Source organism: Salvelinus namaycush, chromosome 31 (genome assembly GCF_016432855.1).
Source record: "Salvelinus namaycush isolate Seneca chromosome 31, SaNama_1.0, whole genome shotgun sequence".
Lineage (NCBI taxonomy): Eukaryota > Metazoa > Chordata > Actinopteri > Salmoniformes > Salmonidae > Salvelinus > Salvelinus namaycush.
In genome coordinates, this window is record NC_052337.1 from 11222874 (window position 1) to 11250862 (window position 27989).

At 44.5% G+C, this 27989-nt stretch overlaps 1 protein-coding gene across 3 annotated transcripts; it reads right to left on the reverse strand.

Annotated features, from left to right (window-relative positions):
* Window positions 1-8: 8 nt before the first annotated feature.
* LOC120026393 (noelin-like) lies at window positions 9-27989 on the reverse strand. 3 transcript variants are annotated; one of them, XM_038971249.1, is made up of 6 exons: window positions 27924-27989; window positions 17922-18071; window positions 17422-17577; window positions 13976-14195; window positions 8968-9074; window positions 9-683 (listed from the first exon to the last, which is right to left on the reverse strand). In XM_038971249.1, exons 1-6 carry the CDS (start codon window positions 27987-27989, stop codon window positions 9-11), a joined length of 1374 nt encoding a protein of 457 aa, XP_038827177.1. The 3 variants fall into 3 exon arrangements, with proteins under 3 accessions (XP_038827177.1, XP_038827175.1, XP_038827176.1); XM_038971247.1 differs by lacking the exon at window positions 27924-27989 and adding an exon at window positions 20351-20500; XM_038971248.1 differs by lacking the exon at window positions 27924-27989 and adding an exon at window positions 20347-20500 and having other exon boundaries at window positions 17922-18061.

Genomic DNA, 27989 nt, shown 5'->3' on the forward strand with positions numbered 1-27989 from the left:
CTCCATGGTTACAATTCCTGTGAGCTGATGACATGGAATAGTGTGACATTGTATAGAACCTGGTGTCCGTTGTTCCATGCGTAGAGCGCACGGTCCCGAGGGTTGTAGTCAAGCATGGAGATATGGGAGTACTTGTTTTGGAAGGCGATGTCTATGTACTCGTACGTGGAGGAGTTAGTGCTGTAGGCGTAGTACACCTTGGTCCCGCCAGAGTAACCGTTGGTAACATAGAGAGTACCACAGATCATGAAGGCTTCGCCGGCGCTCCTCTTGGGGTGGTTGGTAGTCCAGCTCTTGATGATCTGAAGCGTGCTGGGGTTGAGCTTGCTGATGACGATGTTTCCAGCGTTCTGATTGGTGGCATAGACAGCCCAGAGCCCACCCTCATCCACCATGAGGTCGATGTCGGAGTGGCCGCCCCAGGCATAGTGATACATGTTGTTGTAGCCGGCGTTGTCCAGCTGGCGTGACTTGCTAATGGCGGAGGTCTTGAAGTCGAACTTGATGATGATGTGGCTCTGGAATTTGTTGAAGTAAATGGAGCCGTTGTAGACCACCTGACCTGTCCCGGACCACGGATGGGGGAGGCGGTGAGACGTGAAGTTGTCCGTCGTCATGAAGTCCGCCATGGACTTGTACTCCCGCACGAAGCGGTTGTTGTGGTAACCGTCCATGTACCACACCTAACAGATGGAGATACAGACGAGTAGAGAGGAGAGAGTAAATATTAACTCAGAGTCAGTAGCAACTTTATAATACAAACAAGATAAAACACACCCTGCAGTCCTGTTAAAACCCTCCTATCAAACTCCTCAATGCACCATTATGTAGATGGGCGCTATATACATGTGGATCACGCATAATTTCCCACTGTAAATCATATCACGCTGTCAACAGAAAGCCTAATTAAATGGGATGCTTGACTCGGAGCAGAGCTCCTGCCTTCTACTTCAGAATACAAACAGTCAGGAATGACAGGCAGCTGCAGGTGGAGGCAGGCCGGGGTTGGGGATGAGCCCAGCCCCACAGGGATAATGCGGATCATTCCGGATAAAAGGCTAATCTTTTTTCACCTGTGGCTTGGCATTAAGGAAGCTTCCGGGGTACCTGCCTAGACCATTTCCTCATTGTTTTTTTTTGGTTCTGTTTTTTAACTAGGCAAGTCAGTTAAGAACAAATTCTTATTTTCAATGTTGGCCTAGGAACAGTGGGTTATCTGCCTTGTTCTGGGGAAGAACGACAGATGTTTTACAGAGAGTACACAGTGGCAGAATAACTGACCACCGTGACTGACCCCAAGTTAAGAAAATCCTTGACTATGTACAGACTCAGTGAGCATAGCCTTCCTATTGAGAGAGGCCGCCATAGGCTCTCGCCATGTGCACACTGCCCACAAAATGAGCTACACTTCCTAACCTTCTGACAAATATATGACCACATTAGAGATACATATTTCCCACAGATCACACAGACCCACAAAGAATTGAAAAAAAAATAAACATTGATAAACTCCCATATCTGTAACCTCTAAACCCCAGATCTGCATACAGATCCATGTGTACGTTTTAAAGCCATATAAACATTTTGGCTGACAAATAAACATCTTGGCTGACACCCTCCCTTCATTAACGACCTTGCTGTCGGGGCTCGGGTGTAAACCATGCATTTATTCTCTGCATTTGCATTTTAATGTGTTTTAGTAATGAAAGCTTCGTCTGTCTATTCCTCCAACAGATGCCCAGCCCAGGAGAGCTAACTCAGACATGGCCGTTTAGTAGAAGGACAGGACGGACGGACGGACGGACGGACGGACGGACGGACGGACGGACGGACGGACGGACGGACGGACGGACGGACGGACGGACGGACGGACGGACAGACAGACAGACAGACAGACAGACAGACAGACAGACAGACAGACAGACAGACAGACAGACAGCAGAGTAAACACATTAACATTAATCAAAGCTTCTATTAAGGTCAGATTCTGAAGAGGCAACTATTATGGGTGTGTCAGGACTCTTAACAGCCTGGCCTCTTCAACTGAGTACCATTGGTCATGTCATCTGAGTAATATAGGGTGCATCCCAAAGGGCATTTTGATCTGAGCCCTATGGGCCATGGTCAAAAGTAATGCTCTATATATGAATAGGGTGCCATTTGGGATACAGACAATGAGTATAATGTAAAGCACTTAGTGTGATCTTCCAGTAGCTACCGCCGTAAAACACAGTGCCATGGTCAGGAAATCATTACCTTAATGTAACTGGGTTTAGACGCTACTGAGCTCAGGAAATCATTACCTTAATGTAGCTGGGCTATAGATGCTACCGAGGTCAGGAAATCATTACCTTAACGTAGCTGGGCTTTAGACGCTACTGAGCTCAGGAAATCATTACCTTAACGTAGCTGGGCTTTAGATGCTACTGAGCTCAGGAAATCATTACCTTAACGTAGCTGGGCTTTAGACGCTACTGAGCTCAGGAAATCATTACCTTAACGTAGCTGGGCTTTAGACGCTACTGAGCTCAGGAAATCATTACCTTAATGTAGCTGGGCTTTAGATGCTACCGAGGTCAGGAATTCATTACCTTAAAGTAGCTGGGCTTTAGACGCTACCGAGGTCAGGAAATCATTACCTTAACGTAGCTGGGCTTTAGACGCTACCAAGGTCAGGAAATCATTACCTTAACGTAGCTGGGCTTTAGACGCTACCAAGGTCAGGAAATCATTACCTTAACGTAGCTGGGCTTTAGACGCTACCGAGGTCAGGAATTTTACCATAACGTAGCTGGGCTTTAGACGCTACCAAGGTCAGGAAATCATTACCTTAACGTAGCTGGGCTTTAGACGCTACCGAGGCCAGGAAATCATTACCTTAACGTAGCTGGGCTTTAGACGCTACTGAGCTCAGGAAATCATTACCTTAACGTAGCTGGGCTTTAGACGCTACTGAGCTCAGGAAATCATTACCTTAACGTAGCTGGGCTTTAGACGCTACCGAGGTCAGGAAATCATTACCTTAAAGTAGCTGGGCTTTAGACGCTACTGAGCTCAGGAAATCATTACCTTAATGTAGCTGGGCTTTAGACGCAACTGAGCTCAGGAAATCATTACCTTAACGTAGCTGGGCTTTAGACGCTACCGAGGTCAGGAAATCATTACCTTAAAGTAGCTGGGCTTTAGACGCTACTGAGCTCAGGAAATCATTACCTTAACGTAGCTGGGCTTTAGACGCTACCGAGGTCAGGAAATCATTACCTTAAAGTAGCTGGGCTTTAGACGCTACTGAGCTCAGGAAATCATTACCTTAATGTAGCTGGGCTTTAGACGCTACTGAGCTCAGGAAATCATTACCTTAATGTAGCTGGGCTTTAGAAGCTACCGAGGTCAGGAAATCATTACCTTAATGTAGCTGGGCTTTAGATGCTACCGAGGTCAGGAATTCATTACCTTAAAGTAGCTGGGCTTTAGACGCTACCGAGGTCAGGAAATCATTACCTTAACGTAGCTGGGCTTTAGACGCTACCAAGGTCAGGAAATCATTACCTTAACGTAGCTGGGCTTTAGACGCTACCAAGGTCAGGAAATCATTACCTTAACGTAGCTGGGCTTTAGACGCTACCGAGGTCAGGAATTTTACCATAACGTAGCTGGGCTTTAGACGCTACCAAGGTCAGGAAATCATTACCTTAACGTAGCTGGGCTTTAGACGCTACCGAGGCCAGGAAATCATTACCTTAATGTAGCTGGGCTTTAGACGCTACCGAGGTCAGGAAATCATTATCATAACGTAGCTGGGCTTTAGACGCTACTGAGTTCAGGAAATCATTACCATAACGTAGCTGGGCTTTAGACGCTACTGATGTCAGGAAATCATTACCATAACGTAGCTGGGCTTTAGACGCTACCGAGGTCAGGAAATCATTACCATAACGTAGCTGGGCTTTAGACGCTACCGAGGTAAGGAAATCATTACCATAACGTAGCTGGGCTTTAGACGCTACCGAGGTAAGGAAATCATTACCATAACGTAGCTGGGCTTTAGATGCTTCCGAGGTCAGGTGATCATTACCATAACGTAGCTGGGCGTTAGACGCTACCAAGGTCAGGAAATCATTACCATAACGTAGCTGGGCTTTAGATGTTACCGAGGTCAGGAAATCATTACCTTAAAGTAGCTGGGCTTTAGACGCTACAGAGGTCAGGAAATCATTACCTTAACGTAGCTGGGCTTTAGACGCTACCAAGGTCAGGAAATCATTACCTTAACGTAGCTGGGCTTTAGACGCTACCAAGGTCAGGAAATCATTACCTTAACGTAGCTGGGCTTTAGACGCTACCGAGGTCAGGAATTTTACCATAACGTAGCTGGGCTTTAGACGCTACCAAGGTCAGGAAATCATTACCTTAACGTAGCTGGGCTTTAGACGCTACCGAGGCCAGGAAATCATTACCTTAACGTAGCTGGGCTTTAGACGCTACTGAGCTCAGGAAATCATTACCTTAACGTAGCTGGGCTTTAGACGCTACTGAGCTCAGGAAATCATTACCTTAACGTAGCTGGGCTTTAGACGCTACCGAGGTCAGGAAATCATTACCTTAAAGTAGCTGGGCTTTAGACGCTACTGAGCTCAGGAAATCATTACCTTAATGTAGCTGGGCTTTAGACGCAACTGAGCTCAGGAAATCATTACCTTAACGTAGCTGGGCTTTAGACGCTACCGAGGTCAGGAAATCATTACCTTAAAGTAGCTGGGCTTTAGACGCTACTGAGCTCAGGAAATCATTACCTTAACGTAGCTGGGCTTTAGACGCTACCGAGGTCAGGAAATCATTACCTTAAAGTAGCTGGGCTTTAGACGCTACTGAGCTCAGGAAATCATTACCTTAATGTAGCTGGGCTTTAGACGCTACTGAGCTCAGGAAATCATTACCTTAATGTAGCTGGGCTTTAGACGCTACCGAGGTCAGGAAATCATTGCCTTAACGAAGCTGGGCTTTAGACGCTACTGAGCTCAGGAAATCATTACCTTAATGTAGCTGGGCTTTAGACGCTACCGAGGTCAGGAAATCATTACCATAACGTAGCTGGGCTTTAGACGCTACTGAGGTCAGGAAATCATTACCATAACGTAGCTGGGCTTTAGACGCTACTGAGGTCAGGAAATCATTACCATAACGAAGCTGGGCTTTAGACGCTACTGATGTCAGGAAATCATTACCATAACGTAGCTGGGCTTTAGACGCTACCGAGGTAAGGAAATCATTACCATAACGTAGCTGGGCTTTAGACGCTACCGAGGTAAGGAACTCATTACCATAACGTAGCTGGGCTTTAGATGCTACCAAGGTCAGGAAATCATTACCATAACGTAGCTGGGCTTTAGACGCTACCGAGGTAAGGAAATCATTACCATAACGTAGCTGGGCTTTAGACGCTACCAAGGTAAGGAAATCATTACCATAACGTGGCTGGGCTTTAGATGCTTCCGAGGTCAGGAAATCATTACCATAACGTAGCTGGGCGTTAGACGCTACCAAGGTCAGGAAATCATTACCATAACCTAGCTGGGCTTTAGACGCTACCAAGGTCAGGAAATCATTACCATAACGTAGCTGGGCGTTAGACGCTACCAAGGTCAGGAAATCATCACCATAACGTAGCTGGGCGTTAGACGCTACCATGGTCAGGAAATCATTACCATAACGTAGCTGGGCTTTAGACGCTACCGAGGTCAGGAAATCATTACCATAACGTAGCTGGGCGTTAGCCGCTACCAAGGTCAGGAAATCATTACCATAACGTAGCTGGGCTTTAGACACTACTGAGGTAAGGAAATCATTACCATAACGTAGCTGGGCTTTAGACGCTACTGAGGTCAGGAAATCATTCCCATAACGTAGCTGGGCTTTAGACGCTACTGAGGTCAGGAAATCATTACCATAACGAAGCTGGGCTTTAGACGCTACTGATGTCAGGAAATCATTACCATAACGTAGCTGGGCTTTAGACGCTACCGAGGTAAGGAAATCATTACCATAACGTAGCTGGGCTTTAGACGCTACCGAGGTAAGGAAATCATTACCATAACGTAGCTGGGCTTTAGACGCTACCGAGGTAAGGAAATCATTACCATAACGTAGCTGGGCTTTAGATGCTTCCGAGGTCAGGTGATCATTACCATAACGTAGCTGGGCGTTAGACGCTACCAAGGTCAGGAAATCATTACCATAACGTAGCTGGGCTTTAGACGCTACCAAGGTCAGGAAATCATTACCATAACGTAGCTGGGCGTTAGACACTACCGAGGTCAGGAAATCATTACCATAACGTAGCTGGGCGTTAGACGCTACCATGGTCAGGAAATCATTACCATAACGTAGCTGGGCTTTAGACGCTACCGAGGTCAGGAAATCATTACCATAACGTAGCTGGGCGTTAGCCGCTACCAAGGTCAGGAAATCATTACCATAACGTAGCTGGGCTTTAGACACTACTGAGGTAAGGAAATCATTACCTTAACGAAGCTGGGCTTTAGACGCTACCGAGGTCAGGAATTCATTACCTTAAAGTAGCTGGGCTTTAGACGCTACCGAGGTCAGGAAATCATTACCTTAACGTAGCTGGGCTTTAGACGCTACCAAGGTCAGGAAATCATTACCTTAACGTAGCTGGGCTTTAGACGCTACCAAGGTCAGGAAATCATTAGCTTAACGTAGCTGGGCTTTAGACGCTACCGAGGTCAGGAAATTTTACCATAAAGTAGCTGGGCTTTAGACGCTACCAAGGTCAGGAAATCATTACCTTAACGTAGCTGGGCTTTAGACGCTACCGAGGCCAGGAAATCATTACCTTAACGTAGCTGGGCTTTAGACGCTACTGAGCTCAGGAAATCATTACCTTAACGTAGCTGGGCTTTAGACGCTACTGAGCTCAGGAAATCATTACCTTAACGTAGCTGGGCTTTAGACGCTACCGAGGTCAGGAAATCATTACCTTAAAGTAGCTGGGCTTTAGACGCTATTGAGCTCAGGAAATCATTACCTTAATGTAGCTGGGCTTTAGACGCTACTGAGCTCAGGAAATCATTACCTTAACGTAGCTGGGCTTTAGACGCTACCGAGGTCAGGAAATCATTACCTTAAAGTAGCTGGGCTTTAGACGCTACTGAGCTCAGGAAATCATTACCTTAACGTAGCTGGGCTTTAGACGCTACCAAGGTCAGGAAATCATTAGCTTAACGTAGCTGGGCTTTAGACGCTACCGAGGTCAGGAAATTTTACCATAAAGTAGCTGGGCTTTAGACGCTACCAAGGTCAGGAAATCATTACCTTAACGTAGCTGGGCTTTAGACGCTACCGAGGCCAGGAAATCATTACCTTAACGTAGCTGGGCTTTAGACGCTACTGAGCTCAGGAAATCATTACCTTAACGTAGCTGGGCTTTAGACGCTACTGAGCTCAGGAAATCATTACCTTAACGTAGCTGGGCTTTAGACGCTACCGAGGTCAGGAAATCATTACCTTAAAGTAGCTGGGCTTTAGACGCTATTGAGCTCAGGAAATCATTACCTTAATGTAGCTGGGCTTTAGACGCTACTGAGCTCAGGAAATCATTACCTTAACGTAGCTGGGCTTTAGACGCTACCGAGGTCAGGAAATCATTACCTTAAAGTAGCTGGGCTTTAGACGCTACTGAGCTCAGGAAATCATTACCTTAATGTAGCTGGGCTTTAGACGCTACTGAGCTCAGGAAATCATTACCTTAATGTAGCTGGGCTTTAGACGCTACCGAGGTCAGGAAATCATTACCTTAACGAAGCTGGGCTTTAGACGCTACTGAGCTCAGGAAATCATTACCTTAATGTAGCTGGGCTTTAGACGCTACCGAGGTCAGGAAATCATTACCATAACGTAGCTGGGCTTTAGACGCTACCGAGGTAAGGAAATCATTACCATAACGTAGCTGGGCTTTAGACGCTACCGAGGTCAGGAAATCATTACCTTAACGTAGCTGGGCTTTAGATGCTACCGAGGTCAGGAAATCATTACCTTAACGTAGCTGGGCTTTAGATGCTACCGAGGTCAGGAAATCATTACCTTAAAGTAGCTGGGCTTTAGACGCTACCGAGGTCAGGAAATCATTACCTTAACGTAGCTTGGCTTTAGATGCTACCGAGGTCAGGAAATCATTACCTTAACGTAGCTGGGCTTTAGATGCTACCGAGGTCAGGAAATCATTACCTTAAAGTAGCTGGGCTTTAGACGCTACCGAGGTCAGGAAATCATTACCTTAACGTAGCTGGGCTTTAGACGCTACCGAGGTCAGGAAATCATTACCTTAACGTAGCTGGGCTTTAGACGCTACCGAGGTCAGGAAATCATTACCTTAAAGTAGCTGGGCTTTAGACGCTACCGAGGTCAGGAAATCATTACCTTAACGTAGCTGGACTTTAGACGCTACCGAGGTCAGGAAATCATTACCTTAAAGTAGCTGGGCTTTAGATGCTACCGAGGTCAGGAAATCATTACCTTAACGTAGCTGGGCTTTAGACGCTACCAAGGTCAGGAAATCATTACCTTAAAGTAGCTGGGCTTTAGATGCTACCGAGGTCAGGAAATCATTACCTTAACGTAGGTGGGCTTTAGATGCTACCGAGGTCAGGAATTCATTACCTTAAAGTAGCTGGGCTTTAGACACTACCGAGGTAAGTTGATCATTACCTTAACGTAGCTGGGCTTTAGACGCTACCGAGGTCAGGAAATCATTACCTTAACGTAGCTTTAGACACTACCGAGGTCAGGAATTCATTACCTTAAAGTAGCTGGGCTTTAGACGCTACCGAGGTAAGGTGATCATTACCTTAACGTAGCTTTAGACACTACCGGAGCATTAAAGAAGGGTAATTGTATTTCTCCATGTTCATGGACGGCTGAAATGTGTGTGTGTGTGTGTGTGTATACCCTGGTATCTCCTTCCGGTGCCGCAGGGTCAGTCATCCAGGATCCGAACCGGGATCCAGACGTCTTGATGGTGACAGGATCACTGATGCCCGTCAACTTCCCACATGCTGTGAAGGAATAACCAACATAGAAATACCTCTCATAGATACTGCATATCATTCTCATAGATTAAACACTGCATCTGTATGATTTCATATTGGCTAAGATGCTCTAATAAAGAAATCATATTGTACTTACACATAATAACATAATTTACAAAACATTCACTCAGCCTTCATTCACAAAAGAACAATAGCATGTGTGTATTGTTGTTTGTGTCTATGTCTAGACCTCCATCTGTCTGTCATCCTCAGAGAATAAAGGTAATGGTCTCGGGTATTCTGTGCATTATGTTTGTCTGAGCGATGGAGAGAGAGAAAGAGAGAGAGAGAGAGATGGGGAGAAATGGGGAGAGAGAGGATGAGAGAGAAACAGAGCAAGAGAGAGAGATAGGGAGAAATGGGGAGAGAGAGGGAGGGAGGGAGGGAGGGAGATTTGATTGTTGTTCCAGGTTATGTAGGATCCACTGAGCTCATGCTGCTGCTGCTACTTGTTCTAGGCTGTTTGAGCTGAGCGTATCGTTAATTAGGCTTGATTGAGGTGTTGATATGAAGTTGACATATCTAGCGCTGAACGCTTAGCTGCGCCTTGTTCCCTGATGACAGCCAGGTAGTTTGATTAATGGTTTTATCATTATGAACAGATGGTTAACAACCTCGTTCTTGTTGTTAGATCTTAATGTTAACTAAGGAACAAACAGCTTCGGTCCCGTCCCCCAGTATACTCTCTCTTCCTTTCTATGCTTCTCTCTCTCTTCATGCAATTCTCCCTCTGTCTCTCATTATCTCTCTGGCACTAATGTGGTTGTGAAACGCAATTATTCATGCCTATCTATCTTCACCCCTCACTCTTTCTCTCATCTATCTTCACCCCTCACTCTTTTTCTCATGTTCATCTATCTTCACCCCTCACTCTTTTTCTCATGTTCATCTATCTTCACCCCTCACTCTTTCTTTCATGTCTATCTTCACCCCTCACTCTTTCTTTCATGTCTATCTATCTTCACCCCTCACTCTTTCTCTCATGTCTATCTTCACCCTCACTCTTTCTCTCATGTCTATCTTCACCCCTCACTCTTTCTTTCATGTCTATCTTCAACCCTCACTCTTTCTCTCATGTCTATCTTCACCCCTCATTCTTTCTCTCATGTCTATATTCACCCCTCACTCTTTCTCTCATGTCTATCTATCTTCACTCTTTCTACCAAAACTGTATTATTCTCTCACATTTTGACAGTTTTGAAAGTTAAAACTACATAATTTGTTCTTTTAGCACAATTTGATTCTGGTTTAAATTAAATTAAATATATCAAGCTGTGACTATGAGACCTCAGCAGGTTACCAGCAGCAAGACAAACACAACATCACATGAGCAAACAAACACCACTACTATCAGCACCTTACATAATACCTCCGTGGGATTACAGACTATAGTAATAATCTGTGTTTATTTATTTATTTCCTCTAATCACCATGTTCCTATCTTTGGATTATGGTCAGTCTGGACCTCGGGGAGAGAGAGAGAGACACACATGAGGTCTAATCTAATCTCCTATTGGCCTGAATATGGCTCCAGCCAACCAGAGCTAGACTACAGGGAAATCTAACCACAAAACCATCAGTCAGTCATTCTGGAATGGAATGATGATTTGAGGATTATGGAATCAGTGAATAAATGTAGACACATTAGAGAGGGAGCAGCCTGATCCTAGTGTGAATGTAGACACATTAGAGAGGGATCAGCCTGATCCTAGTGTGAATGTTGACACATTAGAGAGGGATCAGCCTGATCCTAGTGTGAATGTTGACACATTAGAGAGGGATCAGCCTGATCCTAGTGTGAATGTTGACACATTAGAGAGGGATCAGTCTGATCCTAGTGTGAATGTAGACACATTAGAGAGGGATCACCCTGAACCTAGTGTGAATGTTGACACATTAGAGAGGGATCAGCCTGATCCGAGTGTGAATGTTGACACATTAGAGAGGGATCAGCCTGATCCTAGTGTGAATGTTGACACATTAGAGAGGGATCAGCCTGATCCTAGTGTGAATGTAGACACATTAGAGAGGGATCAGCCTGATCCTAGTGTGAATGTTGACACATTAGAGAGGGAAGGGGACAGATACATATTTCAGGCGTTACATAGAGAGCTGGGCTCAGAGAGAAGAACTATAGGATAGAGAAGGAGGAATGTCTACTGAGATATAAATAAGAGAAGGAGGGAAAGGGAGATGACAGCAGTGATGAAGTAGAACATAGCAATGATGTGACCATCCTCTCCTTTATCTCATCTGATCTCTAAACTCTGTGAACTGTCTCCAGCTGAGTGACCTCTGACCTCTCCTTTATCTCATCTGATCTCTAAACTCTGTGAACTGTTTCCTGCTGAGTGACCTCTGACCTCTCCTTTATCTCATCTGATCTCTAAACTCTGTGAACTGTTTCCTGCTGAGTGACCTCTGACGTCTCCTTTATCTCATCTGATCTCTAAACTCTGTGAACTGTTTCCTGCTGTGTATGAATGAGTGAGGGGGGGACTACTTACCACACTCTCCAGCTGTGTTTGACTGATGGCAGAATTGTGTATCTGTGTGTGTGTATGTGTGTGTGTTGTCTGTGTGTTTGTGCATTTCTGTGTGTGTGTGTGTGTGTGTGTGTGTGTGTGTGTGTGTGTGTGTGTGTGTGTGTGTGTGTGTGTGTGTGTGTGTGTGTGTGTGTGTGTGTGTGTGTGTGTGTGTGTGTGTGTGTGTGTGTTTGTAGGTCAGACAGTGTGCATGTCACTGTATTCATAGCAGTGTAATTCAGCAGGCTATTGAAATGCAAACTCTACTACTGCTCTGAGGAGTGTTTTCCACCAGCAGCCACTAGACAACCTTGTGAGACTACATCGTAGGTGTGCAGTGCATTTATTAGCACTGTAATAAATCACTAGGATGTTATAGACTGAGATGAGATTGTATAGAGGTTGTATAGAGTTGAGAGGGTGACGAAGAATTATATCTCAAATTGGTTAGGTTGAACATACAACTCACCTACGTATCTGTCACAGGCGGCAGGTGGCACCTTAATTGGGGAGAATGGGCTTGTGGTAATGGCTGGAGCGGAATAGGTGGAATGGTATCACATATATCAAACACATGGTTTCCATATGTTTAATACCATTCCATTTACTCCGTTCCAGCCATTATTATAAGCCGTCCTCCCCTCAGCAGCCTCCACTGGTATGTGTTAAATTATCAAATTCACCTTTGACACATTGGCTATACAGAGACAGGCAAAAATATGGGATCATATTTTTTTCTCGGTGTAAATTGGGATTAAACAAAGATCGGACTGTATAATATTGAGAAACAGGTGTTTTGAAACAATTGTGAGACATACATGTAATACATATTTAACTGATAGGCTGTGTGGTATTCTGTCTGTGTAGTATTCTGTCTGTGTAGTATTCTGTCTATGTAGTATTCTGTCTATGTAGTATTCTGTCTGTGTAGTATTCTGTCTATGTAGTATTATGTCTGTGTAGTATTTTGTCTGTGTAGTATTTTGTCTGTGTAGTATTATGTCTGTGTAGTATTATGTCTGTGTAGTATTATGTCTGTGTAGTATTTTGTATGTGTAGTATTATGTCTGTGTAGTATTCTGTCTGTGTAGTATTATGGCTGTGTAGTATTCTGTCTGTGTAGTATTCTGTCTGTGTAGTATTATGTCTGTGTAGTATTCTGTCTGTGTAGTATTCTGTCTGTGTAGTATTATGTCTGTGTAGTATTCTGTCTGTGTAGCATTCTGTCCGTGTAGTATTATGTCCGTGTAGTATTATGTCTGTGTAGTATTCTGTCTGTGTAGTATTATGTCTGTGTAGTATTCTGTCTGTGTAGTATTATGTCTGTGTAGTATTCTGTCTGTGTAGTATTATGTCTGTGTAGTATTCTATCTGTGTAGTATTATGTCTGTGTAGTATTATGTCTGTGTAGTATTATGTCTGTGTAGTATTCTGTCTGTGTAGTATTATGTCTGTGTAGTATTATGTCTGTGTAGTATTATGTCTGTGTAGTATTCTGTCTGTGTAGTATTATGTCTGTGTAGTATTATGTCCTTGTAGTATTTTGTCTGTGTAGTATTTTGTCTGTGTAGTATTTTGTCTGTGTAGTATTCTGTCTGTGTAGTATTATGTCTGTGTAGTATTATGTCTGTGTAGTATTTTGTCTGTGTAGTATTTTGTCTGTGTAGTATTTTGTCTGTGTAGTATTCTGTCTGTGTAGTATTCTGTCTGTGTAGTATTATGTCTGTGTAGTATTCTGTCTGTGTAGTATTATGTCTGTGTAGTATTCTGTCTGTGTAGTATTTTGTCTGTGTAGTATTTTGTCTGTGTAGTATTTTGTCTGTGTAGTATTCTGTCTGTGTAGTATTATGTCTGTGTAGTATTCTGCCTGTGTAGTATTCTGTCTGTGTAGTATTCTGTCTGTGTAGTATTTTGTCTGTGTATTATTCTGTCTGTGTAGTATTCTGTCTGCTCATGACATCTGGAAAGAAGCTAAGGTGTGTTCCAGTGTGTTGAGAAAGGATTGTGTTTTTCTTTTCAGGTGTTTCATGTGTGTTTGTAGTGTACCTTGATGTAGAATGTTTCTGAGGTGTGTACTACATGAAGCTTTCACTCTGGTCTAACCCCATACAGAAGTTATCCATGAACAATATGTGTGTGTGTGTGTGTGTGTGTGTGATAGCCCTGTGTGTGTGTGTGCCCTGTGTGTGTGTGTGTGTGTGTGTGTGTGTGTGTGTGTGTGTGTGTGTGTGTGTGTGTGTGTGTGTGTGTGTGTGTGTGTGTGTGTGTGAGGTGTGTGTGTGTGTGTTAGAGTGTGTTAGAGTGTGTGTGTTAGAGTGTGTGTCAGAAACTTTCTCAGCCTACCTAATTTTTGCATGCATGCTCGGAGTCTCTCCTCAAGACCTGACACTCGGTTGTGGAGTTCCTCGTAGTCATAGGCTCCCATCTCCTCCTGGAGCTCGCTTAGAACTGACGTCAGATTCTGGACCTCCTCCTTAAACTGCAATACCAATTTGGCATCGGCTTTGTACTCCTCCAACACTGGTATCAACGGCCTAATCTCCTCCATTTTCGATTTTATGGCCTGAAAGGATTAAAATAAGCTGGGTTCAGTGTCATGCCTGGAGACAAAAAAGAAAAGACTCCAAAAAAGTTTTTTTTAAAGGAGAAAACACCTATCTGGCCCTGACTACTCTAGCCTGGCCTACACTGACATTCTCTCACAGTAACACAATAGCCCTGTGTGTGTGTGTGTGTGTGTGTGTGTGTGTGTGTGTGTGTGTGTGTGTGTGTGTGTGTGTGTGTGTGTGTGTGTGTGTGTGTGTGTGTGTGTGTGTGTGTGTGTGTGTGTGTGTGTGTGTGTGTGTGTGTGTGTACAGTGTGTTTGTGTGTGTCTGAGCAAACAAATCCTGATGTGTGTTCCACCGTATTGGCGAGCAAGCAGAGGCTCCGCCCTGATGCAGATGAGCCGGTACGTTAAACACAAGCCCTCAGTACACCAGGAAACAATTGGGAAAGCTCTTTATTGGTCATCATCGTTTAAAATGCAACAGAGTTACATGCTTTTACATGTCACACACAACAAAGGGTTTAAGATTTTATTATCACTAATGTTTATAGGTACGTAGTAGTCTTTAGTAACCAAGTATGCATAGACAAAAACCAAAAGTAAAAATAATAATAATAACTGTAAACAACTAATTGTTTTCTTTTGAAAAAGCCTTTTGATGGAAATGTTCTACCAGTAACATGCAGAAATAGATCTGTGGTAGGTAGGTAGGTAGGTAGGTAGGTAGGTAGGTAGGTAGGTAGGTAGGTAGGTAGGTAGGTAGGTAGGTAGGTAGGTACACTCTTAGAAAAAAAGGTGCTATCTAGAACCTTAAATGGAACTTTGGGTGTCCCCATAGGAGAACCCTTTGAAGAACTATTTTTGGTTGCAGGTAGAACCCTTTTGGTTCCAGATAAAATGCTTTGGGGTTCAATGTAGAACCATTTCTACATTTCTACTTTTTTCTAAAGATGTAGGTAGGTAGGTAGGTAGGTAGGTAGGTAGGTAGGTAGGTAGGTAGGTAGGTAGGTAGGTAGGTAGGTAGGTAGGTAGGTAGGTAGGTAAGGTAGGTAAGGTAGGTAAGGTAGGTAGGTAGGTAAGTAGGTAGGTAGGTAGGTAAGGTAGGTAGGTAGGTAGGTAGGTAGGTAGGTAGGTAGGTAGGTAGGTAGGTAGGTAGGTAGGTAGGTAGGTAGGTAGGTAGGTAGGTAGGTAGGTAGGGAAGGTAGGGAAGGTAGGTAGGGTTGGCTGGTTGGTTGGTTATTTGGGAAATGGGTAGGTGGGGTTTCAGGTAGGTAGAGTTGGCTGGTTGGTTATTTTGGAAAGGGGTAGGTGGGGTTTCAGGTAGGTAGAGCTGGCTGGTTGGTTATTTTGGAAAGGGGTAGGTGGGGTTTCAGGTAGGTAGAGCTGGCTGGTTGGTTATTTTGGAAAGGGGTAGGTGGGGTTTCAGGTAGGTAGAGCTGGCTGGTTGGTTATTTTGGAAAGGGGTAGGTGGGGTTTCAGGTAGGTAGAGCTGGCTGGTTGGTTATTTGGGAAAGAGGTAGGTGGGGTTTCTTAGTAGTAGTACTAATGGTGCGAAAGGTAAATCATGAACGCTCGTAAATCTCGCAGTACTGTGGTAGCCCAGTTCAGGTGGAACATGGGATTGACCTGCCTCTTCTTCTCTCTTTACATGTCCTAAAGTTAGCCCTGCAAGCAAGAACATAACATACTGTTGACATCTAGCTCACTAATCTATCTAACAGACACAGAACACACACTGGATTAGAGAGTATGTTAAGCATGCTTTGATTTTGCACTCATGATATGAACGTGGGAGGCATGCATTGGAAATGTAGACACTCAGTCAGGGATGCAGGGGGTGGAAATAGTTGTTTTGTCATTGATACTGCTGTTAATGTTGAGACTACAATACATTCTGTAGTTCAGTCTATCATCATTAGACAGGTAACTGGAGAGGAGTGGGAAAATGGATCTACAGTATTTGTCTGAGTGCCAGGAAACTTACATCAATGTGCATGTAGCTTCTGACTATGGGTGTGTTCGTAAATGTAATCTGGAGTGCCAGAGAGCGCTCAGAGTGCGCTCTGGGCGTTCGTAAATTCAGAGCGTTGTCAGATTGTACATTAGTAAATTCAGAGCGTTTCGCTCTCGGAGCGTTCAGAGCGCACACTGGACGCTCTGGTCGAGGAGTAGGGTTGATCCGAGCGTTCTGACCACACAACGGCAGTCAAGCACCCAAGCTAACTGGCTAACGTTGGCTAGCTTGATTGCTACTTCCAGACACGAACGAGTCAACACCTCACTCTGACCATTTTACTCGTCCTAGCAGACCTGGTTAAGCTGTTTACATGTTATATAGAGTGTTGGAGACTGTAACTGTGCTGCTGGCATCAATTTAATTACGCTTTTTTGCCGACGTTTACTGACACCGCCATATTCAACGGGTGTTGAGCGTTCGTAAATGCATCAGTTTTTCTGCGCACGGGCGAGGTGCTCTAAATCGGAGTAGATAGCCAGAGTGAATTTACGCACCCTATGTGGTTTTAAAAGTTAGCTGTGACATACTGGTGAATCTACTACCCTCTCTCATTGATTAATTCAATCAACCAATCAACCGATCAACCAATCAATCAAAAAATGTGTGGTGCTAAATTGGCATTGGTGATAATCATTTTAAAGGGAGGAGAGGGAGGAGGAGTAGGAGGAAAGGAGGAAGGGAGGAAGGAAGGTGAGCCAAGCAATGAATGAATATCTGGTTGATGATAGTTTTTGTATGTGCCCACTGAATTGTCCAATATCCCTCCAGCTCATACACCAGAATGAAGTTAATTCTGATACAGTCCTGATACATTAAAACTCAGAGCTGTTCCTAGAGACTATAGAAAACACTCTAGGTGAGGTTGGTGATGCTGAACCATAGAAAAGGAAACATGCAGCACTCCAATGGTTCAATCTCAACATTCATTCATTAACCAGTGATTAAATATAGATAATAGATAAGTATTGAAATTGCATTTTTTGAGTGCTCTCTGTTGATAATCCGCGAGGATCCAGCACCTAAGTATCTTTTCGAATAACTTTAGAATAAGAATGTTGTTGTTTATCATCTGATGCTGGACCATATCCTGAGTGGGCCGTGGGCACACACATAAACCCATCCATGGAGGGTGGAGGTGGTTGTGTCAGATGAGTGGCAGTGGTCATGGTGATAGCCCCATAGCCCCAGCAGGGTGGGTTTAGGTGTGCTGGGCTGCTGCTGTACCTTGTATTGCTTGGCGATGTTCTGCTTGTGGTTCTCCTCCACCTGTCTGAACTTGGTCTCCAGACCTCTCAGCTGCACCTCCATCTTCTCCACGTACTGCAGGTCTCTCTGGGTCCGCTGGTCCAGCACCTGGATGGACTGGGTCATGTTCTGGACCTATCAAAGGGGAGATCAGGGAGACATGGAAATGGGCATGAGTACACTCAATATGGCCACCGATTCATCTATCACAGAACATTGGCTTGAATGGGGATGCCCATTCTAGAAATTATATTTCTATAGCATGGGCTCAGAGTCTGTGGTGTTGAACAGGTTGAGGCAGGGTGCTGCTCCCGTAGCTTGTCTGGGGATGCTGTCCATGTGTTTGTGTGCGTGCATGCTTGGGCTGCTGTCCAGGATGGGGGTGGGGGTGGGGGGAGGTGGGGGGGTGATCTGTGGTCTGTGAGGTAAGACGTGACAGGTCATTAGTGTTGCTGTGGACATTATGTCACCATAGTTACCTTCTCCAGTAGCTGCCTCAGCTGTTTGGTGCGGGCGTCTCGTGAACACATGGACTGCTGCGGTGCCACCACTGTGCACACACACCTCCCCTCACTGTCCTGGGCAGAACTGTACACTTGCCATGACTCCTCTGGGTTTGCTGGCAACACCTGGAAGAGAGAGATGGAGGGAAGGATGAACAGAGAAAGGGAGAAAGAGAGAGAGAGAGAGAGTCAGAAGCAAGAAAGAAAGTGATGTTACATAAAGTGGGAAAGAAGAGGACGAAAGAGAGAGAAAACAGGAGAGTGTTTGAGAGAGGAGAGAGAGGTGAGGAAGGGATAAAAAGAGATGAGGGGATGAAAGAAAGAAAAAAAGAGAAAACAGATGAGACAAGAGAATAACAAAAGCATTCATCCTATAATCCAATTGTCAGGGATTTGTTGAATAAAGTATTGTACCCCATCCCTCCTCGCCTGCTCTCTGACTGAATAGGCTTATCTTAGCAGTACGTTTCAATCACACGGTGTAGGCTTGTGGTGACGTGTCGCACCCGTTGGAGTGGAGTCGTGCGTTAAACCCTCACTACTACATAGATACAGCCAGAGCTTACATAATGTCAGTCTGTCTGTGGGATGCACACGCACGCAGGATTGCGCACGGCGCCATCTGGCCATGATGAGAACCGTTAAACTCCTCCCGCCCAGCTCCAGCAAATTATAACATGCCATCAGAGGGGAAAGGCAGCCTATCGAACTGGTCGAGACTTGTCCAAATACTCATCTATGTACATTATCAAAGTTATTGGTGTCCAATTATAAAACAACACAAATAGAAGGTGTGAGATTGTCAAGACTAAACAATCAACACAGTCCAATCAGTCCACATTGAGACTGGGCTAACACTGGCAATAGTGGCACTTCCCTCCTATTCAGTCTCTTAAGACATAGAATATCTGCCTGATTCATCTGAAATATTAGCACTTCCATTACCACTGTACATAAAAGCCAACAGCATCCTGATCCTGAATCGACTCATCCACAATCTATCGTTTCACTGTAGCCTACATCATGATGTGCATTATGATGTGTCTGGCGCACTACTGAGAGTCAATGGATATAGTGCTTGGATAGTGTTTTAGTCATCACTGTACATACTATCCTATAAATTCACTAAAAATGTCAACAATAATGTACTTAAAATGTGGTAAATGAATTGAAAATAAAACTATGTGAATGTTTAAAACCAACTGGCAACCTTTCCATATTCACTTCACAGGGGCATTGACTGAGTACAGTGGCAAGGTGGATGCTGGATTACTAGGTACAGTATGTACTGTAGTACTCTACTACACTAGCTTATCCAGTCATTAGGTCTATATCATCATGAAAGGCAAGTTCGTTTGGAGGAATCTTTTATCAATAATCCCGCGGGAGTACAGATTAGAGAAAGCAAAGCACTCCACCCGACTGATCTTTATTACTATGTAATAACGCAAAATTTTGTCCATCTGATCATCACATAATAAACTAAAATGACTATGTAGGCACAGGGATCGCCTTTACATTTAAGTAGATAGTAGTGTTTTTTTTTAATGACTCTATTGAAATTGTATATGTCGTAATCCAATAGTTTTTTGCCAAAAATGTAACCCATGAAGACGTGGGTTTTATGAATGGTTTCATAGTCAACCTTAATACGTAAAATATCTCACAAAGTATGAGACGATTTATATTTCATAATAATCATAACAATTTACTTTGATTAACCAAAAAGTCAGATTGCGCTTGACAAAGAGACAAGAAGACAAGAAGCAATATGCCCCGCGTAATGAAATGACCTTTTTTTTCTCCGAGACCCCGCTGAACTGAGGGTGCCTGGCTGCCGGGGACAAAGAGGAACCCAGCTGACTTCACTGGAAAGGTCTGGATGCGAAATTTCATTTTCACAAAATGTTTACCTTGCAGCGTTTTATCAATGGCAGCATCCAAACAAACTCATTGTCGCTCTCAGTCTCCACCGCGCGCCCTTGTTCTCCTCCACCTCTCACAATGCAGCGCGCTCCCACGCCCCTCCTCGAAAATACAGTAAGATACAACAAGACTATCTCGCTCTCAGTCTCTATATCTATCCCGCGAGTGATCAACCTGAGAGAGGCGATATTAATCATGCCTATGAAATTCGATTTTCTCTAAGATCTGACAAGGAACCAGGCGCTGAAAACATAGGCAGCACAACATAAATACTAGTGACCCTGTCAAGCAACAAATATGAGATTTTGGAGGAGGCCATAGCCTAATAGGCCTAAATAAACTTTTAATAATTCATTAACCAACCATGCGAGCGAATAAAATAAAATCCTCCAGCCAGGTAAATAATGGTAGCAAAACCCGTAATTTTTTATGCAGACAAAATGAACCCACGGGAAGAGTAAAGTAGCGGTGCCACTTACTCCGGTGCTCCTGTCCGGGTAGCCTGCCCTCTCCGCGGTGAGCTTGGTGGTGTTGAGCCCCACTAGAGAGGGCAGAGTCTGCGACATCCAGTTCGTGATCATCGCCATGGTGCTCAGCACAACGCCGATCTTCAGCAAAGGCACCGACATCTCTGCACTCTGCGTTTAACCCAAACCAGCTTCATTCTATTTCAGCACAATCCGGCGAGAAACGAGCAAGGCAATCCATGTTGCCTAGTGAAGCCATAGCCTTCTGGTGTAACACCCGTAGCCCCGGTTTGGTCGGTTGTTCCTTGGACATCACTGGTGAAAGGCTAAAGGGTTCGGAGTTTGGAAAAAGCCCGCAGGAGCAGGTTTGCAGGTTTGGATCAGATTAATGATAATAAACCCTCGATGCCGAATCTGACAGTCCCGAAAGCCGGGAGAAAGTGTGATTGAGGAGCGGTTTAGAGAGAAAATAAGATGTATCTGGATGGGTATCTCTTTCTCTCTCTGTGCTGTCCCGCGCTCTGGTGGCTTTCCCGTTCTCCGTTCCTCTTTAGTTCACGCCCTCCGTCCGCCTCCTGCCTCGCGCGCTCCCTGATTAAGTGCAGTGAATACACACAGGCTGTTCCAAAAGGCTGAGGGAGGGAGGAGATGCCTACGGATCTATAGCAGCACGAGCAACGCGCAACGGTGATGTCAGCCAGGTTCGTCTTGCCTGCTGCTCGAGACGCCCTTCGCCGTGTCACCGGGGGTCCGTGGCTGCCTGGTTGGTATTATCTCGGATTGCGAGTTATTATCCCCGGGGGGATTGGGCAAAGAGCATTTTCGGGTAAGGTCGCGCCACTCGTCCGGTCGCAAGAAGCTGAGTGCTTAATTGTCCAGGCCGGGGCAGGTGATATTTTTCTCACCCACCCCCGTGGAGCGCGAGCTGTTGGGGTACCGAGAATAATTCAATTTGACGTTAATTTAATGAACAACCCCATGTATTAAAGTCCGTTATTATTTTATTTAATGAAGGTGAGCTAGGCAATAAGGATCATATATACATATATATGGGGCGGAAGGTAGCCTGGTGGTTAGAGCGTTGGGCCAGTAACCGAAAGGTTGGTGCATCGAATCCCCGAACTGACAAGGTAAACATTGTCGTTCTGCCCCTGAACAAGGACGTTAACCTACTGTTCCTACTGTAGGCCGTCATTGTAAATAAGAATTTGTTCTTAACTGGCTTGCCTAGTTAAATAAAAAATATATACGCATAATAGGGCATGCAATATGGATAACAGCAATGTATCATCCCAAATGCATTAATACACGTCAACAATTTTATGTCTATATTTTTTTTAAACCGACAGCGCGCACCTATCATCAGCACTGCATTCGAGTATAAAATAAAATTGAAGAGATGTAGGGCCTATGTGAAAGACTCTGGCGCCATCGTGTAGCTGCTTTCGGTATTGCTGGTAAATCAAAGGGACAATAGTCATAATATTGTTCGTTAAATAGCCGCGCGACATCACATGAATGTCACAACCCAATTTAAGTGTGTTGTTTGAATAAATGCGTCACCAAAGGCTTTCTGACGGTGTTACACGCAAACATAACAACATTCATGTTCAGGTGGATTATGGATCTCTCTCTCTCTCTCAACCCACCCATGAGTTTCTGTATTATACTCGGTTAGGAGGATATCTACTGGATGAACACCAGAGAGTGAGAGAGAGACCATGAGAGACTGGAAGAAAGAAGATCAAGGAGAAAAATCACAAGTGAACTCATACCCCTTTAAGAAATCTACCACACCAGAATTGCCACAACACCAATATGACACACCAGAGCCCGTATTCACAAAACCCTCAGAGTATGAGTGCTGATCCAATATTACATGGACAGGGATACCTGACCCTAGGTCAGATTACATGGACAGGGATACCTGGCCCTAGGTCAGATTACATGGACAGGGATACCTGGCCCTAGGTCAGATTACATGGACAGGGATACTTGGCCCTAGGTCAGATTACATGGACAGGGATACCTGGCCCTAGGTCAGATTACATGGACAGGGATACCTGGCCCTAGGTCAGATTACATGGACAGGGATACCTGGCCCTAGGTCAGATTACATGGACAGGGATACCTGACCCTAGGCCAGATTACATGGACAGGGATACCTGGCCCTAGGTCAGATTACATGGACAGGGATACCTGGCCCTAGGTCAGATTACATGGACAGGGATACTTGGCCCTAGGTCAGATTACATGGACAGGGATACCTGGCCCTAGGTCAGATTACATGGACAGGGATACCTGGCCCTAGGTCAGATTACATGGACAGGGATACCTGGCCCTTGGTCAGATTACATGGACAGGGATACCTGGCCCTAGGTCAGATTACATGGACAGGGATACCTGGCCCTAGGTCAGCACTCATACTCCGAGACGCTTTATGAATACGGGCCCATATTGTAGGCACAATACCTGTCCACTTCTTTTCTCCCATCACCTTGTGAATATTTTGAATCCTCCCTTTAATAATTAGAATAATTTTAATCAATACATTTTTGAATTACAAAGCAAAGCAAATCTGTCTCGTGTAAACATTGTGAAGAATCAGAGCCCCGAGCAGTGCACTGAGCAGAGTGCCAAGCAGAGCACCGAACAGAGCATTACTTGTTTAGTTCTCCACCTATAGGCTTAGCTGTAATCCTGCAAGTTAATACATCAAGACCCCAAATATCCACAGTGCTATATGGGGTACTTCTGTCCTCGCAGTAATGCAATATGCTGATATAAATAAAAGAGGTCAGCTCCCATTCTCACTCACCTTATATTTCCCCTTCTCTTTCCCGCTCTCCCCCTCTGTATCTGTCTCTTTCTCTCTCTTACTCTCGCTCTCTCTGAGTTTCTCTGTCTCTCTCTCTGTCCCCCTTCTCTCTCGACCTTTCTCAGTGTACAGAACACAGCAGTTGTGACTCTGCGGGACAATTTGAGGTATCAGAGGGGGTCAGTTCACCACTGTGCCTGCCCTGTCCATCCCATCCCAGCACAATCCAACCCATCCCTTTCCTGCCCTGACCTCTCCTCCCCTGCCCGGCTCTGCTCACCCCAGCCCAGGGCCATCTCAACTCTGCCAGTCAGCATATCAGTACTAAGCACTAATACTCTACACTAACACTCTCTGGGACAATTTCCCCAACAGAAATTAAGCCTAGACCGTGAGCATGGTTTTTAGTCCATAACTAAGCTTAATCTGTGTCCGGGAAACCATCCCCCTGACCCTCCCCATGGACAGATCAGCTAATAGGGGATAAACCAGTGGACTAGATCGGTCAGTGGAGGACTGCTCAGTCTTGTCACGCTTGGCTGACTATTTCACAGTGAGAGACATGTTTACAGGATTAATGTAAAAGGACAATATGGCCATTTCAGATCGTCTACTTGTACAACTGAGAAAGTACAGTTTAACATATGTACACTAGTATAACTCTGTGATGGTAACTAACTTTCAGAGTTTCATTTACATTGATTTATGAATAAATCAAATCCAAGTTGTCAATCACAGCATAATGCAATGCAGCTGCAGACACTCCATCTTTCTCTCCATCTTTCTCCCTTTCACAAGAACTGAATTGATTATAGTGTAAACGTTTCATTATAAACACCTCTCTCTCTCTCTTCTAGCGGGTGTAGCGTGCTTGAAGCCTTCAGGGAGCTGCCACGGGAACAGCTGGCCCTTCTCTGCATAACTGACAACATAAACCAACAACAACAACAACAAACACTCACTATAGTATTTGTGCTTCAAAAACATGTTCATTAACAAACACAACAAATACTTCCCACACTAGCTATGCTTCAAACATTGAGGAATTCTGGAATAAATACTGCCCAGATCCTCAATAAGGTCTGACTGCGGCCCAAGACCAGGATAACTCCAGGGATGAACCGCCCAGGGAAACCAATCCCCCCTTGTCGCCGTCAGACCCTTCTCCACATACTAGCTATGCTCTGAATACATGTTCATTAAAATACTCTGGCATACATACTGCTCTAAGGGTCTGACGTTTATGCTAATATAATGACGTGTATGCTAATATAATGGCGTAAAGGATGAGGTGGATCATCTGATGTGTTATGGTAGAACATCTGTCAAGATGTGAGGACGGATGTTGGTTATATTGCCTGAAGAATTGACAGCCAGTGTGTGTGTGTGTGTGTGTGTGTATGTGTGTGTGTGTGTGTGTGTGTGTATGTGTGTGTGTGTATGTGTGTGTGTCTGTGTCTGTGTGTCTGTGTGCCTGTCTGTGTCTTTGTGTGTGTGTCTTTGTGTGGCTGAGAGAAAGTGCGTGTGTACATGAGTGTGTGATAGAAAGAAACAGAGAGAGAGATAAAACGACAGAGACAGAAAGATGATGTCCATCATTGTGACTTGTTGTTGTTGTGCTCCAGACCACAGCACCTGACACAAATCATCCTCCACGGTTTACAGTAGAAATAATACATTTCATTTCAGTGCATACTGCAGACCATGTCTCTCCAACCGGTTCCTGCAGAGCTACAGTCCTGTTGGTTTTCACTTCAACCCTAATCTAGTGCATCTGATTCTAATAATTAGCTGGTTGATAAGCTGAATCAGGATACAACTGGGGTTGGAGGGAAAATCTACAGGAGGGTAGCTCTCCAGGAAGAGGGTTAGAGAGTCCTGCTGTAGACTAAGGACAGTGAAATAACACAGATTGATATGTACACTGGCTACCTCAGTGACATCTCCTAAATACTTTAACGTTCCTCTCTAAAATAAAACAATAGCCTGCAGTGACAATATTTTCAGAAAGACATCTGTATCTTGTATCTGTCCAGGCTGTAGGGGTAAAAGTGAAGTGGGGTGACATAAATCATCATCTGTAGAGCAAGTTATGTTGAAACAGAATCTGTTCAATAAATGTGAGTCTGGCTTTGATCACAAAGAAATGTGCTGCTCTTTCTATCTCTCTCTCTTTCTCTCTCTCTGTCTCTCTCTCTTTCTCTGTCTCTCTTTCTCTCTCTCTTTCTCTTTTGCTCTCTTTCTTTCTTTCTCTCTCTCTCACACACTCTCTCTGTCTATCTCCAACCCATATTTCTCTGTCTTTCTCCCCAATCTCTCTCACTCCAACTCTTTCCAAAACACCCAATTTCCCTCTACCTCGGCATCCTTGAGTGTGATGTGTGTGGTGTTTGATGTTGTACGGTCTCTGTTGTCGGTTAAGCTATAAATAGTGCTCCACGGTGATTATTATAGTGGTTCTGATAATGCTGGAGGCCGGTGGGGGTTGAGGCTGTAGCCACGGTGAGTATTATAGTGGTTCTGATCATGCTGGAGGCCGGTGGGTGTTGAGGCTGTAGCCACGGTGAGTATTATAGTGGTTCTGATAATGCTGGAGGCCGGTGGGGGTTGAGGCTGTAGCCACGGTGAGTATTATAGTGGTTCTGATAATGCTGGAGGCCGGTGGGGGTTGAGGCTGTAGCCACGGTGAGTATTATAGTGGTTCTGATAATGCTGGAGGCCGGTGGGGGTTGAGGCTGTAGCCATGGTGAGTATTATAGTGGTTCTGATAATGCTGGAGGCCGGTGGGGGTTGAGGCTGTAGCCATGGTGAGTATTATAGTGATTCTGATCATGCTGGAGGCCGGTGGGTGTTGAGGCTGTAGCCAAGGTGAGTATTATAGTGGTTCTGATAATGCTGGAGGCTGGTGGGGGTTGAGGCTGTAGCCATGGTGAGTATTATAGTGGTTCTGATAATGCTGGAGGCCGGTGGGGGTTGAGGCTGTAGTCACGGTGAGTATTATAGTGATTCTGATAATGCTGGAGGCCGGTGTGGGTTGAGGCTGTGGCCAGATATTGACTGACCTTGTTACAAATGACATCCATCCAAAATGCTCACGCACAGTCACACACTCAAACACACGCATGCAATCATATAAACACACACACGCACACACATGCATGTACACACACACCAAGGCCATCCAGGGCCACAAACTACAGTGTCAACACAGCCCCTTAGACACCACAACATGCAGCACCCAAACTGTATAATGCAGGATGAAGTCCAACCTCGTATGCCTTTTCCTCTTCAATCAAGGAGATCAGAAGGCCAACATGTACAACAGAGTCAGCATTACTGAGAGCTCAGCGCAGTGTTTGTGTCACAGTGTTATAGGGAGACTACAGTGATGTGTTGGTTATGGTGAAAGATGCATGGGAGAGATGAGGATAGCAGAGTGTCTATGTGTTTTGTGGGGTCAGCTATTTCTCTCTGAGGCTGTGTGATGTAGAAAACACACACACACCTCACTTGGCACCGACGTCAGTCCAACAACGTCCTCTGAGTGATATTTGACAGAGCTGTCCGTTAACATTAATCCAATCTGAAATGAAGTAAATGTTGAGGCCTGGGGTTGAATTTGTATTAAAAGGGTTTAAAAGAAATAGATAGAATATTGTGTGGTTGATGATTGTACATTGAGAAATAGATTTCCGCATAATGGACATGTTGACCGAATGATTATGTTGAACTAATGCCAATTTGGTTTGGTAGCCTGATGTTAGCTTGTTTATGCACAGGGGGACGGAACAGTGTACGTCTGTGGGAATGAACAGATACACATGTGTTTTGGTGAGACAGAAAATAATTTAAAAAATATGTGAGCAACCCTTTACGTAAACACTTGTGCTATACTTTTGTGAATTAACTTTGAACTGTAGGGTTAACTGTGCACACCATCGTCTCACAGATTGACAAATGCTGTGCTGGTGATTAAGACATTTGACAATAGAAACACACTTGACTATATTCTTCAATTACATGATCAACCATTACGGCCTTGGATACTTCTTAGGTGATTGGATTGATATGTCGGGGTGGGTATTCCTTTATGACAGACCAATAACATTTTATTTTGTTGGTTAGAACAAAGACCTCCTTTCTCATCTCCATAGTCAAGTTCTCAAGCTCCACAGTCACTTCTCCTTTGGTCTTATTCAAAGGACCATGCATGCTGTGTGCTGTGCTACTTGAAATGCAATAATATTTGACTGCTTGTTATTCGAAACAAACGACACATGCAGAATACCGATACATATATCAGACACATCACAATGATTCGATTTAGAATGAAAAACAATAACCATTCTGACATAATCCTAACCCTCACACAGATGATTTGGTTGGATGGGTTGATTTGTCATTCATTCATTACATTTGCTTATAATTTATACGTGTGTAATATATTTTGTATATTTACACATTTGTGTGCATGTAGGATTTTGTACATCTCTATCCCTGCGCATTACACAGAGCCCCGTTAGAGTTAGGCTATGTGACATTCATTGGGCGCTGCTGGCGCTATCTGCGCCCGTGTAGCACAATGTATCCACATCATCGCCATGTAATCCCACCCGTTAATCTCTTTAAGCGCTGAAACTGGCTAATTCACTTTAGCTCTGTCTAGGCTACCGAGAAGGCACCGGGTACTAATATTTTATCTCGAGCCAAGTAACTGCTCACCACAGCTCTAATACAGCGGGGAAAATGGCGTGTGTTTAAACCTACTTGAGTGAGTTCTGTGCCCATCAACACGAGGACGATAAGACTCAGGATCTTGCTCGAGGGCTGCAT

Bases quoted from the DNA above. Each gene is read 5' to 3' on its own strand.
- LOC120026393 (XM_038971247.1), bottom strand. From the start codon at position 20,500: ATGTCGGTGCCTTTGCTGAAGATCGGCGTTGTGCTGAGCACCATGGCG. The intron at 18,072-20,350 runs GTAAGTGGCACC...TCTCTCTTCCAG, and splicing joins ACCCGGACAGGAGCACCGGA to GTGTTGCCAGCAAACCCAGA. The intron at 17,578-17,921 runs GTAACTATGGTG...CCCCTTTGATAG, and splicing joins TGAGGCAGCTACTGGAGAAG to GTCCAGAACATGACCCAGTC.